At 37.9% G+C, this 19,385-nt stretch overlaps 1 protein-coding gene across 1 annotated transcript in view; it reads right to left on the bottom strand.

The window, feature by feature from the left end:
• The window catches only part of CA10 (carbonic anhydrase X), a 520,157-nt gene that overhangs the window by 443,698 nt on the left and 57,074 nt on the right, over positions 1 to 19,385 (bottom strand). Inside the window, exon 3 of the mRNA XM_012665679.1 lies at positions 55 to 129. Coding sequence (XP_012521133.1) covers positions 55 to 129 — 75 coding nt within the window. The remainder of the gene's footprint in view (positions 1 to 54; positions 130 to 19,385) is intronic.

Raw genomic sequence — 19,385 nt, 5'->3', positions numbered from 1 at the left:
AATTCTTTTTAAAAGATAAAATAAAATGGATAACAAGAATAAATGTGTACTTACCTGGAACAAAGCTTCCCTGGACCACCTCCTTGTATGCCCACCAGCCTTCATGGATTTTTGGTGAATTCTGTTGAGCTAAAGGAAAAGCAAAGGAGAAGAGAGACTAAGATGATGGTAGAAACATACTACTGTGTCCTGGCTGTCAAAACAAGAAAGGTGAAAATCCATTAAATAACCCTTTTCTATCTAAAAGTCATAATAAAACAGCAACCCCCCTACTCTTTTTTTCCAAATAATTAACATGTAAATATACTGTCATAGATTTTTTATAACAATTGCTCAGATATTTTGATGGATGTGAAAGACAGTAATTGTGTATTTAAGTCCTCATCTGTCCCCTACACACACACACACACACACACACTTGCACACCCCTGCTGGAATTGAGGAGAGGCGGCAGATCCCATCCACGGCAAGAATTTGGTATGTGCATGAAACCATCACATTTGAAGAGGTTGGGAGTTTGCTGAAGGAGCTGGGCTAGAAGGCTGAAGGGCAACCAGCCAACCTTCCTCGGGTCCCAGGAAAATGAAAACAAGAATATAAATAACCATGGTGGGGGCTACTGACATCACAGGGAGAAATGGTGGAGGACTTCAGATTTGGGAAATACCACAGAAATCTATGAGCTCATACTGACATGACCTCAGAATAATCTTTGTATTTATGACAGTCAGTAGGTGAATTGGGTCAATTCCATGACACATCCATATATACCTCAAAGTACTGGTGACATAAACTTGTGTTTATCCCTTTATTAATTAAACTACATTCATATTTCAGTTCTCAGTCACATTGGAGGAAAATAGCCAAATTAAAAATATGGTTGAATTTGTCCTAAGTATACAGCAAATGATAATCCTTTGCTTTAATTTCCTTCTTTAAATCTTGTTTTTGTTTTGTTTTTCAGCCTCTGTCTTCAAAGTCTTAGCCATGAGACACATCATTCTGGGTTAGGAAAAATGGGTACAAAACAATGGGTTTGGAGGCAACATTTTTTGTAGAGAAAGGACTTGCCAAATTCCTCTAGCTTCCTGAGATTGTGTTGCTTATCTCCAAGTGGTCTTCTCAGAGTGTAGAGAAGATACTTTTTCTGCCTGTGACATTAAATCCCCTGAGGTTTGTAGCTCTGTGGTTGAAGAAGAATTTATGATATAGGATAAGTAAAAGTGAAGCCCACTCCTTCTGAAACCGACGGTGGGGTTAGAGGAATTTAGAAACAAATAGAAGAGGAATGACAAGTCTATTTAAGGTTCCAGGAAGATAACACCTTTCACATAGCCCAGCACAAATCTAGGGTATGGATGCATCAATGTACATGGATTTCCTGGTATTCTGATTGCCTACATGGTGTGGATTGAGTTCAGGTGTTTCCACAGCCCTTGAGGAAGACCGTGAAGGTGGCTGGGTTGAAAGCCAGCGATCTGCTCTGGGGAAGCAGGCTAAGGGGGAAATGGCCTCAAAGCAGAGGCTGGAAAGGCTTGGTTCAGCCATGGGGCCAAGAGGAAGATCCAATCAAGGATTTGTGGAACTCCTGGAATTTGTGGCACCAGGGAAAGACAGGAGATTTGCAGTCAGCCAGGAGGCCTTTGGGCCTGACCGAGTTGAGAAACCAGATCAAGAGTTGGTTGCAAGATTCACCAAGTGAGTAGTAAAAACATTTCTCTAGAGTTCATAAGGGTTCTGATTCTTCCTTTGGCCCTTGGCACTGCGTGATCCAGTCTCCTCCTCCCAAATCCACTGGAAGGTCATCATAGGAATGAGAGGGGAATCCAAAGGCTTAGAATTCACAAGATCAGATATGACCTAATGCACTCAGACTTAATGGCCCTTCTATGAAACTACCACTTTGGAATGATCACCTCAACTATAATTACATAAAATTCATAGACAGTACAAACTACTATAAACAGCAACAACAAAACCCCAACCCTGACATTTCACTAAACGTCAGCCCATCTCTGAAAGACACGGAACATATCTTAAGCGTGGAAAAGATACACATTTCTAAGAGCTCAAAAGCAATGAACAGCAAACATCGCCTAACAGCTTTGCATCAGAGATAAGCCAGGACTGGTTTTCCTTATCACAGACATAAACTTCTGAGTTTTATCAAAACTCACTAAGTTTTATCCAGTAAGGATTGATGCCTGTCATTGAACAACTTAAACCATAAATACAACCTTCTCTCTTTATTCTCAGGCTTAGTCATTGGGCAAGCTGCATTCTCTTGCATGCATATATTTCATTATTCCAAGTAAGGATCCACTCAGCACTCAAAATTTTTATTTTACATTAAAACTTTTACTTGTCATACAAATTTTTTACTGTATTTACACATATTTTAAAAATTCAACAAAAGTGTTTTAACTATAATATAAAGGAGAAATAAAAGACATATTACAATTTACAATAATATATATTTTAATGTGTGAATGCTTGAGTGTGATACACTAGAACAGAGGTTGGCAAACTAGTTTCTGTTAGCCAAATATGGCCCACTGCATGTTCAGCCCAAGAGCTAAAAATGGTTTTACATTTTTAAATGGTTGAAAGAAGAATAATATTTTTGACATGTGAAAATTATATTAAATTTAAATTGCAGTGTCCATAAATAAAGTTTTATTGGAATAGAGCCATGCCCATTTATGCACATATTGTCTATTGCTGCTTTCTCACTACAATTGCAGAGCAAAATAGTTGCAAAAGATACCATCTGGCCAGCAAAGCTTAAAATGTTTCCTCTGTGGCTCTTTATTGGAAAGGTTGTTGATTGCTAATTTACATACATAATTTCACAAAGAAAACCAATCAATATAATCAATGTAATGCTTTAATTGTAATATAAGGGGGAAATGCAGGGAACATAATTTATAATAAAATATGTATTTCAACATGTAAATACTTGAGCACTATGCACTAGAAGATAAAATGGAGAAGTTGGATGCTTGACTGAAACAGGGACAAGTAAAACCCTCATACTGTATTGGAGATTCCAGAATGCACAAGTGTCACTGGTTTCAGCAGTGTGATTTTCTGAAACAACTCTTGGCAAAGTTCAAAACAAAATAAAGTAAGCCTTCTCTTGATTTGCATGGTGTTTGCACTGCTGAAGACCAGGGTATAATAAAACATTGTAAGACATGCTTTGTGTTCATATGCAAAATGGAGTTTGATTGTAGGCTCAGAAAAATTAAATAGTTTTTCATTCACTTGAACGTCTGCTGGGACAGGGGATAAGTTATCATTGTTTGGAACTGTGTAATATATTCCTGAGCATACAGCATCTTTGCTCCCCCTTCTGTCGATGCTAATTGCAACCTCTTCATTTTACCAATAGAACAATCTCAACTGCCCTCACCCATTTCCAAAATATTCCCCTAGAAACATTAACATCCCTGTTGACAGTTGCTGACCTAATAGGACTTATTTATAGTACTATTTATACGTACTAAATGAGATAGATTGAAACATTACATTGAACACTAATCAGAGGATAGCGTTTTATCCAGATGAAAGATACATCTTTCCCTATATATCTGAATCGTAGTGTCATGTTGAGTACATTTGCCACCCCATTGCACATATATTTTTTCTACTTTTTCCTGCCATTTGACCATATCCTTAAAAATTGTTATTTCTACAAAGGATAAGGCAGTGAGGAAAAGAGAGAAAGCAAACGTGTTTGTCATCAAGATGGCAAAAAAGGGAAATCTAACTCTAATAAAACTCTGAGTAAGATGACTAGATTTTCAGATTTTTAGATGCATTCACAGTCTCCCTCTCCCTTCTCTCACATGTGCATGCAACCCTCCCTCCTCCTCCCCCCCACATGGACCTCCCTGTAAGGGAGACTTAACAGTCTGACGGAAACATCAATTTAAGAAACATCATTTGAAAGGAAAAAAAAAAAAGTAGTCCCTGGATAAATAAGAGTGTTACAACTGACAAAATTATCATGAAAGCCTCTGTTCCACCCAGGAAGTTGCAAAACACTCTACTCTCTCTTCAGCTCCAATCACTGCTTCTTCAGTTATCCCATCCATTCAGAAGTAGAATGACGTAAGATCTCAGCAACAGGTAGGTGACAATCAGACCATCTGAATAAAGCCTATTGTAATGGGAGAGCTGCAGAGTTCCTGTGAGCTTTCTTTGACACGCATTGTGAAGAACCCAATTCACCCTGCCAAAATCAATCAGCCTGAGTAGAGCCCATTCGATGTCTATCAATTACAAAATATGATAGCTGCAGGCTAGAATTGAAGAAAATGAAGGTGTTGTATGTAATATATTTTCAATTGCCTTTGGATGCTCAGTCTGGCCTCGTACAATTTGGCAATTTAGAAAGACAGGGTGGCACATTTAAAAGGGACCTCATTTCCCCATTTAAAGTTCTACTACAGTACTACAAGAGGGTTATTTGAGATGGAGAACCTAGAGAAATGCAGGATCCCGATTTTAACTCCTCCCACCAGATCCTCATCTGTCACCTTGTTGTTGTTTACGTCTGATCTAAAGTGAGTGCAGAGCTGATTGAGAATTCCTCAAACAGGTGAGCAGAGAGCAGCCTTAGCTTCTGCAGTGTTCTCTGCTTCTCTTTGCCTATGGATCAGAATTTCTTTATTTAACGTGCAACCAGCCCCTGGGAAAAATCCAGGTGTCTAATCAAAAAAAATTGTGTTGACAATAAAAGCTGCCATCACTGCCAGATGGGGAGATATACACAGCAAGGAAAAATCTCTTTCGATTTTATTCTCCTTTCCTCATAGTGGCAGTTTGAGAACTTAGGAGTTTTAAAAGAGAACTCAGAATCTCAGCATTTTGGAAGAGGCACCAAGTTCATTGCTCCAATTGCTTCTTATACAGATGAGGAAATGTAGGCACAGAGAACGGATGACACTTATAAAAGTACAGGGTATTAGAACAGGAGTCAGCAAATTCTTTTCTATAAATGGTCACATAATAAATATTTTAGGCTTTGAAGGCCATACTGTCTCTGTGCCAACTACTTAACTTTGCCATCATAGCTCAAAAACAGCCATACATAATATGAAGGAATGCCGCTGTGTGCTAATAAAATTTTATTTACAAAAACAGATGGAGAGCTGGATTTGGTCTGCAGGCCATAGCTAAGACTCCTGTCTTAGAGCTAGAAAGGATTTTTGTTACCTAGTTCTACTTCTTACTTAATGATCAGAAGCAAGCTACTTTAAAGAGAAAATTAGAATTTTGAAACATAAGGGTTTCTAATTACATGGACATGCTATTTGACCAATACACACTGCCGGAAGTATTGTAATACAAAATCTTTTGCAGATTTTCTGAAATTGGTGACCAGAGTCTACATAAAATTGAGTACGTTCCTTTCCTAAATGTCCATTGTGGGTTAAACCACCGAAGTTAGGGGATCCTCATATAAACAAAACCCATAACCCCATCCTGAGTTTTCCTAACCATTCTAAAGGGATCTAAATGATTCCCCAAACCTCTTTTTATTTTCCCCACAAGTTCATAAAATCAGATGCTTTTCCATCTGTCAAGCAAGTGTGGGCCTGTCAACCAGCTTGAAAACATTTATGTTTGCATCCCCACTGACCACAAATATAGGCATCTCACCCACCAGTCTTTGGATATAGACTAAAACCTCTTAAGGATTGTGCGAGCAGGGATATACATTAATCCCTATCATTAGTTGAAAGACAGAGTTTACTGATCCAATGTAAGCAGCTGAACTAACTTAGGTTCAGAGAAAACACAACTGCAAAATACCTCCGTGTAGAAATTCTAGTAGTCTCTTGACCTGACGGGAACAAGACTCAAGAGCAACACCTGCGAGGGCACAGTTGAGGTGGATGAGTAGATGGTGCAGCAATAGAGGAGCCCTTACACAGGGCTCCAGTAGGGGGAGGGAGATTGCTTAATGAAACTCCACCATCTGCTTATACACCGAATTGTAAGCACACATGTTGTAAAAATGAGCTTCCAAGAACACATAACTATACATATGATGGATGGTCTTTGACTAGCAAAAATGGAGCCAAATATATGGGAGAGGTAGTTAGAGTACATATGCTGCTGTGGTCACTTGGTTTTAATGTGATGGTAGAAACCCTGAAAAGCTGTTTCCCTGAGAAACTGCTTTGCTTTGCTGCAGGAAGTAACTCAAGGAAGGAGGCACTGAATCTATTGACCAGGAGAACACCAGAGGTTGGAAGGCAAAAAAAATTTCTTCTAACATTGGATGCATGAAGCAAGGAAGTACCATATCCTCAGGACAGCACTGTCTTCCTCCTATTGGCCAATTCTGCCTCCTAAGTGGGCAGCAGGAATGTTGAGAAGAAAATGGATTTCCAGAGGAAACGTGAATGACCACCCCAGTGCACTGCATGACACCCATTGAACTGACAGGGATAGTACCCGTCCTCAAGTGCTTGACTTTGACACCACCCGTTAGGTATTTCCCTTCTCTGTGCATTCTCAGTATTATGTGTGATCCCACATTTTAACATTTAGGGAGTGCTCTACACTGTCTGTTTCCATGTCATACTGAACTGTAACTTTCCTGAGGTCAGAGAATGTATCTTCCTTTAAAATTTTATTATTTATGCAAAGCTTAGCACATAATAGGTACCCAGTAAAAATCGGGTGAACGCATGGTAAATGTTGTAGTGAAGTTGTATATCATACAAACTTGCAGTCCAGCTCATGCTGCTCCTTTGGAGGTTTTAGTCTATATTCAAAGACTTGTGGGTGTGACGCCTGTTTGTGGTCAGTGGGAATGTGGACAAAAGTGTTTTCACGGTGGTTGACAGCTCCATACTCACTTGACAGATGGAAGAACACCAGGAGGTGACATCCTGCCTGGAGAAATCAAAGCCATAGCAAACCCACTTTTCTTTAGTACAATATGTTTCATTTAAAATTAAAGGGGAAAATGCCACACCTGAGACTATTTACATCTCTGCCATTCTTTACTTTTCCAGAATTTGTGAGACAGAATGAAACTCATTTCTATCTGTCCACCCTATGTGACACTCCCACTGACCATAGAAACTAGAAAGAACACTCAGATCATCAAGAATAGCACTGAATAACTGGGTGACACAGTGACTGTTCCAAGCACAGAAGATGGACATGACCTAGAATCACCTTGTACATTGCACCAGATCTAAGCAAGTGGACATCAAAATTCTATTTCTGTTGGGAGATAAGAAAAAAAAATGGAGGTGGGGCAGCCTGCATTACGTTCTCCTAAAAAGCCTAGCATAGATCATGGTTAAGAAGCTCAGAGGTAACCACAACTGAAAATCAACAAGAGGAAAGTCCCCAACATGGATGATTCTCAGACTGGTATTCTAGAATTTCTGCACTTTGGATTGACCACACATTCTGATTTCATTTCTCATCATCTTTACACAATTTGTTCCATCTGCTACGTCCAAGTACACCATGTTCATTACTTTCTCCACATCTTCTACCTTTTATTCCCCAGAATTCCCTCTTTATCTACTACTTCTTGACTTGTCTTACTCAATTCTCAGAGTGTTTCCAAATACCACTCCTTTCAAGAAACCACTACTGATCATTCCAACTCTACTGTAATCCCCAAATTTCAGAACATTAGTGTCTACTCCTCAGTCACTACTCTCATTAACTCAAAAGACATTTATTGAATACCTGTGATGGTCAGGCAGTGTGCTAAGTATTCAGGATTCAAACAAAGTTCCTCTTTTCCAAGAAGTTCCATTCTACCAGTGGGAGACAGAATAAAGGAAACTGAATTAAAATATAAGAAAAATATTAGATAGAGGAAAGTACTCTGTAGTCTAATTAAGGAGGGTGTGGTAATAGAGTGACTGGAAGACAATATTAGATTGTGTGGCAGGGACGTTCTTTGAGATTGTGGCACATAATCAGAGATTTAAATAACAAAAAACATCTGGCCTCGTGAAGATCAACAGTGATAGTATTTCAGGTAGATTCAAAGACTAAGTAGCTAGGAAGGAGTCTGGCTTTTTCAAGAAAATACAAAAGTGGCCATTATGTATGATCTTAGTAGATGCAGGGGGAGAGAGATTCAAGATGAGGCCTGATGGTGTAGGTAGGAGTCCAGGAGGAAGATGATGGTGGCTTCAACTAGGGTAGTGTTGGCAAAGATCCAACACTGTATGTTTGAGAGGAAGAGTGAATAGGACTTGCTACTGAATCGGATGATAGAAGTTGAAGACCATAAGTCCGGGGTAACTCTTACCTTTTTTGGCCTGAGTGACTAGGTGTTGACAGTTACTGAGATGACTAGGGAGGCTGAGGGAGGAGCAGCTCTGGAGTGTAAAGGGAAGTCAGTTTCATTGGAGATGGCTGCTGAGCATTTATGGGGAGACGTTCATCATATTCATGAATATAAAATGAGTTGCGTTGTGAGGAGAGGTCAAGAGGAGATGTATGTTTATGGCTCTTTGACATTTAGATGATATTTAAAGCCATGAGTCTAGATGAGGTCACCAAAAAGAATATGTATAGAAAGAGACCAAAAGGGACACAGAAGAGGCTCCCGGATGCTCGATATTTAGAGATTAAATAGAGGATGAATATCCAAAATGAGACTAGAGGGAGAGGTCCTTAATTTAGGGAAAAGAAAAGAAACAAGAGAGAAAATAGCAGTCCAGTGCCATTTCTTGTATCTTTCTGTGTGTGTATATATATACACAGTTTTTTATTTTAGAATAGTTTTGTATTTATAGAAAAAGTATGATAGTATGCACAGCTCCATATATATTCCACACTCAGGCTCCCTATTATTAACATCCTATGTTAGCATAATACATTTGTCACAATTAATGAGCCCATGTTGATACATTATTATTAACTAAAGTCCACATTTTACTCAGATTTCTTACATTTTTAACATAATGTCTTTTCTGTTTTAGGATCCCATGCAGGATTCCACGCTACATTTAATTGCCATGTCTTCAGTGTTTCCTCATGGATGCATCGATTTTTCATATACTTTTAATTTATATTTTCCTATTATCCCTGACTCCCTGACTAAATTAAAGCTATCTCGAGGGGAAAGAATGTTGTGCCTTGTCTACCATAATGCAGCACATATCACAGGTACACTGTCTTAGCGTTTAATAAGTATGTGTTTAATAAATATAGGAAAGGGAGAAACACATGTAAAGCTCCATTTACAAATGTTATTCACGAGCTTTGTAAGAGCATCCACCCTTCAGACTACTCTCCACGTTTTCCTTGAAATAAATTTAATGATAACTGGTCCTTAGAATTCAAGAATGGTGTAATTCAAATAATAGTGGAATGCAAAATAAAAGGGACAGAGATTATCTCTAACCCTAATTATAAAAGTACAGCTCTAATTTTGTTTTCTGCATCTTTTACCAAATATTACTTGAGTTGTTTTCCCATTATGTTAATGTGCAGATAATAGTCCTTTTCATAGATATGCCATGCCATAATTTAACAATGATTCCTTTTCTATTCACCCTTCGGTTGTTTCAATGCTGCAGTTTAACCTTTTCAAGGATGGAGCTTCCCTTGTTCCTTCTCTTTTAGAACTTCTCTTCAGCATAGCATGCCAAAATCAGGATCGAGGGACCAAATGTGTATGTTAGCTTACTTTGTAAAAATTGCTATAATAGTCTGCATTGCCACAGTGATTTAAGTGATTATTTTTGTAAAAGAAAAATATCAGGGTATCCTCAAGACAAATAGAATAATGCTATCCATTTAAAGAAAAATTTTTTTTTGATTTCTGAGAACTAATCAAGCAATGTTACCATTCTGTCTAATGAATGATTCTCTTTTGTCACAAATTCATGAGATAAACATTTCAGAGTCTGGACACATTTCATATTTTATCTTTTAACTATTATTTATCATCTTAGAATGAGGTATTCGTGTATTATCCATAAATATTGTAGCTCAATTTGGAAGTAGGGTCTATTCATGGTTTTAAGTGGATGGATGCAAGTAGGGACCTCAAGAGTTCAAACCATGCTCAGGTTCACCCACCCTCCTATAAATCACAGCAATAAGGAGAATATGTGTGTGCCGTGTTCAGAATACCAAAGGGAACTGATATAGTGAATCAATTTTCAAACTACAATTGCGAAGAATTATTGATAATTCCTAAAATCCATGGGTTAGTCAATTGTGGGATTAATCTCATGTCATACAAAACTTTCCATCGCAATTAGTATCTCTGAATGAGATGAAATTCTCCTTATATATCTTTAAGCTTGTTGGTCTGTTTTGAGAGGCAGTGTGAAATAATGGAAACCATACAGCAGTCTGGAGTTGAATCCCAATTGTGTCACTTTGAACAAATTATTCCATCTTTAAATGCTCAGTTAAAACAAGCAAAACGACAACAACAAAAAAACCAAAACACTTCAGTGTCCTTATCTGAAAATTGGGAGCAAAGATACCTGAAGGACTGTCAAAAGGACTAAATATGTTAATGTACCTAAGACAATAGTTTGGGCTCAATAAATGGCATTCACTACCTTCATTATTTGATGTTAGTGGTAGTGGTGGTATTTGGGGCTGGGGGTAGAGTAAGTAAACAATTGCTCAGAAAAAGAAACTGGAAGCTATGGCATAATTTTACTTGAATCTGGTTAAAATTTAATATATACACATACATATACCACATATACCGTGGCCTGAAGAAACACCAATATGCACACTCCATCCTCTAAATTCTGAGCCAACTGGTGGAAGGAAAAAGATAGCTCTGCTGGACTGAGGGAGAGCTCAGGAATCTCTGAGGACACTCATGACATTTGTGAGTCAAAATATAGTCACTGAGGAAACTGTGGGACCAGAATGTGAGACTGGAAGCAGGATGCAAAACTGATTCAGGGAACGCATGCAGGAATCTTGTACTCTTTGCTGGGACAAAGCCCAAGAAGACTCCAATGCCCAGTAGGAAAGTGGACAAAATAACCAATTGGAATCAATTAGCAATGGTGGGACATGAGGCCCCGCGCAAACCTTAGGAAAAGGCCAGGGAAGTTTTATTCGTTTATTTTTTCATATACCACAGCTTAACATCTTTCTGTCCTTCATTCAGGTTCTGATTTACTCAGTACTTGCTGAGCGTGCTCTACATGACAGGTGCTTTCATATACTTGTAAGTAGAGCCTGTGAATTATGAGCATATCTGGGCTGTCCAGACGGGCCAGACAAGTGTTCCATTATATAAATAATCAAGACCAAAGTAAAACTTGGAACTTGAATTATCTAGAGAGTTGTAACTGGGAAGATGTGCTCAATCTATCTATCTCAGCTACCATTTCAATGAGGATAACACAAACTCATATTCCTCACTGGGTTTTTTTTAGATTCTAGTTCCTTCCAACATTTTCAGCAGCCCTCTAGATAGAGCATCACCACTTTCCAGGACCTCGTGGTCACAGTCGTCTTCTGTGCCTGTGGCAAAAACAGTGCCACTAATCCACCAGTATCTATTTCCCCCCTTCTTCCTTAACAAGAGAAGCCCTGGTTTTTTAGGTGGGGACATGACTTCTCAGAACAAAGACTACATTTCCCTACCTCCCTTGTAGCTAAGCGTGGACATGTGACTAAGTTCTAGTGAATGAGATGCCAGGAAGTGTGTAAGACTTCCAGGAAGTGTTAAAGGGAGATGCTATGCCTCTCTTCATCCCTTCCAGCAAGCTGGGATGTGGACATGATGGCTAGACCTCAAGTTGCCCTCTTGAACCAGGAAGCAAAAGCCTTATTTCCAGCAACAAAATAGAAGGATCTATGATCCCTATAGTCCTTACATTTACAAGCAAGAAATAAACCTCCATCTTATTTAGAATTGCCTGTCACTCAAAGCTAAAACTAATCCTAACTGATAATATACTCACCTCCGACATCCACAGAGCTAAGACATTGATTCTACTTCTGTTACAGCTCTAACTCATTCCTTCCAATATATTTACACTGCCTAGACACAGATCTTAGACACAGGTCCTCAGTAATCACTAAAACGGGCAATTACAACCGACTAATAACTGGATTTCTTGTCTCCATGTGCCCTGTTGCTGTCTCCACACCTACCCTACTAATAATATTCCTCTGCCTAAAGCGTCTCTCTGCTTATGTCATTCACTTTCAAAGGAACAGTGAATGACATGAGCAGAGTCTTTTTACAAAGCTCATTTACCAACTATTTACAAAGCAATATCCAAACTCATTGGTCATTTTTCAAGGCTCTCCACAATAACCCTCCAGTGGCTTCCCATTGGTTATGCAATAATATGTAAGTGCTCCAATGAGGCTTTTAATGATCTGTATGGTGTGGTTAATTTACCTGTTTTTCAAAACTCACTCTAGTCTCCTTTGGGTATCTTTTCTTTATGTTCTCATAGCATTTATTATATACTTTTACATGATCACACACACTATTTTCTTAAATTACCTACTCATGGGTTTATCCTATTAGAATAGGTGCCCAATAAATATGTTTAAACTGAAGTAAATTTCGACATTTGTTTCTCATTGACCCTGTAACCTACTCAGACTGAACTATCTGCTCCTGTTTATGTTTGTCATATGCTTATGTTATTGGTTTTTCCTGGAATATCATTTTCTTCACTGCACGTCCAAAGGTAACCAATTCTTCAAGTATTAGCTCAAAGACCACCTCCTCGAAACCTCCCATGATCTCTCCAGTGGGAAGAAAGCTTTTTATCTCTGAAGTTTCTCACCATTTTATATAAAATTTATTTCATTTTCATCTAATTGAGTATGATTCAATTCAATCCAATCCAGAAAATATTTAGAATATACACACTGTATTTGAATACCTATTCTGGGTCTCTATTTTGGAGAGGTTTACGGTTCAATGAGAAAGAAATGGATGTGTTTAATATAGTCCAGGCTAATATTTGTGTAATATATAAATTAAGATAATGCTAGTGCTGATAATGCTAGTTTACCTGCTGAAACAAATAAACTCTAAAATCTCGATGGCGTAGTACAAGTTTTGTTTCTCACACAGGTAAAATCCCAAAGTGGTTTTCCTGATTGGTGTACAACTCTCCAAGTGAGGGGCCAGGCTCCTTCCATCTTGTGGCTCTACTACCTGCAACATTTGTCTTCAAAGGCCACCATGCTGTGTACATTTAGCCAGAAGGAAAAAGAGCATGGAAAGTCTCTCGTAAGTTGATTTACTGGCATAAACCTACAGATGATACTACTTCTTCCCACCTCTCATTGACTAAAATTTAGTCTCATGAATACACGTTAAAGTAAAGGAGGCTAGGGAAATATACTATAACCATGAACTACACAGTAGTGTTTGACTGGATAGAACTGAAGTAAGCCTTGTAGAATCCCTCACACCTCACAATGATACTAAAGAGAAGTTGAAAACTTTCCATTCCCTTGAGATGAACATAGAATAGGAGGCAATATGTTTTGGAGAACACATAGCCAGAGTAAATATAACTTCTAATTTGCTTAGGAGATTCCAAGTTTATACTTGTTGTTCTGATATAATTATGAATAGGGTCCTCTTTTGCTCTCAGAGATGTCCCAGTTTAGATAAGTTATGTGATCATCTCCACACACAGCAGTCTTTGCCACATGTAGCTTTAGCCATTTTTTTGAGACAGAGTCTCACTGTGTTGCCCGGCTAGAGTGCCGTGGCATCAGCCTGGCTCACAGCAACCTCAAACTTCTGGGCTCAAGCAATCCTCCCACCTCAGCCTCCCGAGTAGCTGGGACTACAGGCATGTGCCACCACACCCGGCTAATTTTTTCTATATATTTTTAGTTGGCCGGCTAATTTCTTTCTATTTTTAGTAGAGACAGGGTGTCACTCTTGCTCAGGCTGGTCTCGAACTCCTGACCTCAAGCGATCCTCCTGCCTCGGCCTCCCAGAGTGCTAGGATTACAGGCGTGAGCCACCACGCCCGGCTGCTTCAGCCATTTTGAAGATTCTGTCTGTAGGTCATTTAAATTTGTATCAGATCCTCCACATATTAACCCATACTTTGTTTTGTATATGTGTTGTTTAATCTACATCAAGAACGTGTAAAGAGAATGTGGTGTATATATACACAAAGGAATACTATTCGACCATAAAAAAGGAATAAAATCACATCATTTGCAGCAACATGGATGGAACCAGAGATTATTACATTAAGTGAAATAAGACAAGCATAGAAAGACAAATATCATATGAAATCACTCACATGTAGGAGCTAAAAAAAGTTGAGATCATCGAGGTAAAGAGAAGAATGACAGATACCAAAGGCAGGGAAGGGTGTGTGAGGGGGTCGGAGGGTGGGGGGAGAGATGAAGAGAGTTGGTTAATGGATATAAATATAAAGTTAAATAGAAGGAATACATTATAACATTTGATAGCACAATAGGATGACTATAGTTAATAACAATGTGTTGTATATTTCAAAATATCTAGAAGAGAGGACTTGAAAAGTCCTCAACATATAGAAATGAAAAATACTCGAGGTGATGGACACTCCAAATACCCTGACTGGATCATTACACAGTCTATGCATGTAACAAAGTATCACATGTACCCCATGAATATGTACAAATATTTGTATAATTTTTTTTAAAAAAGAATGTGCTCCTCTTTCCTCTGTGTACCCTTTAGAACCTTTCCTCATCACCACCTGCAGCCAATAAATCAATAAAACCAATTCAATTGACTACAGAAAACACAATCACAATTAGAAACGTGATGCCCCAGATACTTTTCCTTGCATATTAAAGTTAGAAGAGAAGAGACACGTGTCAAGGGAGTAAGCTTATTGAAGGTATAAAGACTGGGTGGTAGGAGGTGGGATGGGGGAGCTCCCCTTTCTCTGAGTAACTTTAGCAAATATTCAACATGGCCCCTATGCTTTCTTCAGCTCCTGTTCTGGACAGTAAGGATGGCTGCTGGAACGAGTTGAACTACAAGATATTGAATATAATGAGTTATAATTATCTTCTAAAGAAATTTAATTGTATTTAAATTTTTTCTAAATATGGACCAGCATGCTCAGAAAAATGAAAATATGACATAAAATTATAGATGTGGAAGGGAGCTTCGAAATACTGTTTTCTGGCCCTTTGTTTACTAAGGGGAAACTGAGACCTGGAAAAGAGAAAATCTTCAGAGGTGTTAACAGCAGGAGGCAATACTGTGACTCAGGGCTTCTGGGGATCAAACGGCTGCTCTTCTGACTACATGTAAGAGGATTTTAAATAAGAATTGTAAAAGGAAAGATTAGTTGTCAGGTTAAACAGAACATCTGAATTCAGTTATTTCGGAAAATCAGTTCAGGAGACAGCAAAGTCTAAACTTTTCTAACAGCACGTGCACTAATTCCACCAGAGCAAACTATTGTAGTGATTAGATTCTGTCTCATAGGCATGTGGGAAAAGGATCCTGGGAAAGGACCATACAGAGGGAACAGGAGGTGCCTCTCTGTCTGGGAAGATGGAGTGGAAGAACAGTTTGACAAGTTCCAGAGCTATAAGTTATAGTAAGTGCCTTTTGTTCTTCCATCATCCACCGACAGAACTCTGCCATGTACCCTCAAGGTCTATCCACTTATAAATCAAATATCATTGCAAATGAAAAGAGAGAATCTATAGGAGCCTGCTTCCTCTGAGACCCCATCCAAAAGTTAATTTCTAAAGGAACAAAGGTAAATGCACTTTAAAATTACCATTTTTTCCTTCAAACAATAGGTTTTCTCAAATTTCTGGGAATGCCAAGAGCATTCTATTTCTGTTATAAATATTGCACACAAGCATATGATTACAAAACCGAGAAACAGAAAGGAAAAAAACTGTTACAAACAAATACTATCTAATCACAGAGGCCAGGCAGATGCCATTCCTGAGAGCCACAGCACCCTCAACTTTCAGAAAAGGTCACTAAGCGCAAACGTGGAAAAATACACCATTGATCATATATATAGAGCTCAGTAAATAAAATGCTTTCATTGTCCTGGCCAGGTTTCTTGGACCATATTCTGGTTAGAAAGTAAGTAAATGCTCTTTCATCATTAGATTAATGCTCTACAATTCTACAAGTCCACTTTATTTGGAACATCCAGGATCATGCGATTATAAATTTCAAAAGGTAGGCAAAACCAGGCACAGAAAATGTTGTGTGCTGCTGATGCAAATGTGCTCTAATTTTCAAGGTCAAAAAGATAGAATAGGAAGATCGAAGAAGTTTGCATGAAATATACCAACATTGACCTTAACTGAGTTTTTGTGTCACCAGCGTACTATGGTGTTAAATGAAAAGATGTTAGTCTTGGTGAGTATGCGGTGTGTGAAGGTGCCACCACAGGGGCCTGGGGTGAGCTGGCATTAGGTTTTGGATTTGAGCTGGGTTCAAAGATGTTCTTAGCAGCCAACAGTCAGCCAAGAGAAGAAATAATCATAGCTAACATTTAAATAGCTCTGATAGGTAGGGATTGTTCGAAGCACTTTACATACATTGACTCATTAAACTCACATCCACCCTCTTCAGTGTTATAGTACCCCCACCTTATCTGCAGGGGTTACATTCTAAGACCCCCAGTGGATGCCTGAAACTGTGGATAGTACAAAACCCTATATATACTATGTTTTTTTCCTATACATACATACCTATGACAAAATGTAATTACAAATTAGGCACAGTAAGAGATTAACAGTAATAACTAATGATAAAACAATTATGTAAAATACAGATTATTTGAACACTAATATGAAATGCATATATAGTATATAATTATATATATTTGTAATATGCCTATTTTAAAACTCACAAAACTATAAATTTTGTGCATGCATGCATATGCAGTAAACGTATAAAAATGTGGATACATATTAACTTCAAGAAATTGGTTCTCTATCTTGAGAGGAGTGCAGAGAGTGAGGAATGGGACTGGAGAGGGGTACGCTGATTACTACAATTCTTATTTGTTTAAAAATATCTGAAGCAAATATGGCAAAACATTATTTGCTATTTCAGGATGATGGGTACGTCGAGATGTCTTCAGTAGTTTTTCCAGTATGCTTAAACAAATCCAGGATTTTGAAATAGGCCAAGAGACAGAGATATGATTGTAAATAAACATGTTATCAGATAAACATGTGTTTTTAAAAATAAACTGGGAAAAAAAATAGCCTTAGAAGAGATGAGTAAGATAGACAAGTCAGTAACAGAGATTGGTAAGATCATTCCTGTTTCAGAATTGATAGACTGAATAGATGTCAATTCTTAAACAGATATAGTTTTAATGAAATTCTATTTCAATATCAGGACAATCTTCAGTAACTTAAACTGTTTCCAAAGTTTATATGGAAGAATAAACTAATCAGACCTTTAAAAAAGAATATTACTAGAGACTTACATGTACAAATATCAAAACTTCATAAAGTTACAATAGCTAGTATGATGAGTTATTCACAAGTGATCGGCAAACAGATCAATGATATAGCATTGATGATGCTGAAATATTTCCTAGCATTTTTAAAATAAGATAATAATGAAAATATCAAAATCTATGGCAAAGAAGTGGGTTCTTTCACAATTCCTAAGAAAATTGACTAAATGTAACAAAAATTATTAAATATATTTGTCACAATATAAATTCTAGATGGATTAAGATAAATGTAAATTTAAAAATAAATAATATATAATACTATTTGTTCTGGGTCAGAAATAAAGCAATTTTAAGTTAATGTAGGTCTCCCTCTTCTCCAAAACCTAGGGGCTGTTTGTGTTTTCTAGGTAGACCAGCAGCCTACCTTTCACAGAGTGTTCAGAGAAATTGAAGCAAATCCTGGCCACACCTCTATGGGAGATGAGCTGGAACCTGATGTAAAACTAGGTTACAGGTTTGTGTAGATTGTCTCATGATCTTGGATACCCTACAGGACCCCTTAGGAGAAATTACCATGAGCCTAGGAAGACAGACTTACGTAAATGGTTGCTGACTATACTCTTATTGATAAATTTATGGGTAACAGAACATTGAGCAATAGAGCATTAGCTAAATATATCATGGAACATCCATACAAAGAAATGTTAAATGTTTTTTTAAAGATTTAAAGTCACAGAAAAATCCTCACCAAAAAAATACATGAAAAAAATTAGGATAAAAAATGTACATAAAATATGATCCTAATTTTGAGAAGGAAAAATATTATGAAAAGAAATGCAACCAAATGTTAAGCAAGGTTATTTTCAGGTGGTTAGATTGTGAAGCCAATTTTCTAACCTTTATTTTTCTGTATTTTCCAACTTTTTTTTGAAATGTGTATTTATTTTTTATGATTAGGATAAAAATGTTATAAAAATTTTAAAGAGGAAAAATCTCCCACTGTGTTTGAGCTCCCCAGAACCAGTGACCTGGATTTCAGTGAAGACCCTAACAACTTCTCTTCTTAGTGTAAAAATAATGAGTTTCCCCAACATGAATATTTAATTTTCAGTCCTATAGATGGGATTCAGAAAATCCAAAGGACATTGGCATAATTTCTCACTCACACACTGGACACTATGCTGCTGGCGAAACAATTTCCCCTCATTCTTAGTTACTCATTTTGACTCATGCATAAAGGATACATGTCAAATCAGAGAAATCTCCTTAAGGGTGATTATTAACGAAGGGACCCTGGAGCGTTACTCTAAGCTCAGGAAACTTGATAATCCTTTAGATTCAATTTTGATTTGCTGCAGAAAATGACAATGGACATCACCGTGGGAGGCCTCATTGTATATGCCAACTTCCAATTTACCAGGAAATCTCAGATACTGTTAGGGAACCCGAAGACCAATTCCATGACACGGCGTCTTCCTAATAGGACATCAGCTGCACAATGAAGCGGGCCCTGGAAAGACCTGCTCTCTGCACAGCTAATGGTGTTTCATGAGTCAGGTGTGGAATGGTATAAATGGCCCCTGTGAAAGGTGAGCGCTGCCTATACTGTTTCCACACCTGTGCTTCTAAATCATGCACAAAATTCTGTATGCTGACATCTCTGTCCCTCTCTGTCTTTCCTCTTTTTGCCCCTCTCTGCCTGTCTGTTTCCCTCTCTGCTTCTGACTTCTCTGTCTTTCTGTATCTCTGTCTCTGTGTGTTTGTTTCTTTTAGTCTTTTTCTTGGTGTCTGTCTCTAATTCTCTGTACAACATCCCTTCTTTCTTGTCCATGGAATTTTTTTTAAATAAAGGGAAAGGGACTTAGATAGCATTTACTATTCCTGGCACTATGTTTGTTACTTTATATACATTATTTAATTCAAGCCATTTACCAACCCTAAGAGGAGGAAAAA

The sequence above is a fragment of the Propithecus coquereli genome, unplaced genomic scaffold (genome assembly GCF_000956105.1).
Source record: "Propithecus coquereli isolate 6110/MARCELLA unplaced genomic scaffold, Pcoq_1.0 Scaffold121, whole genome shotgun sequence".
Taxonomy (NCBI): domain Eukaryota; kingdom Metazoa; phylum Chordata; class Mammalia; order Primates; family Indriidae; genus Propithecus; species Propithecus coquereli.
This window is presented reverse-complemented; position numbering and strand designations above follow the sequence as displayed.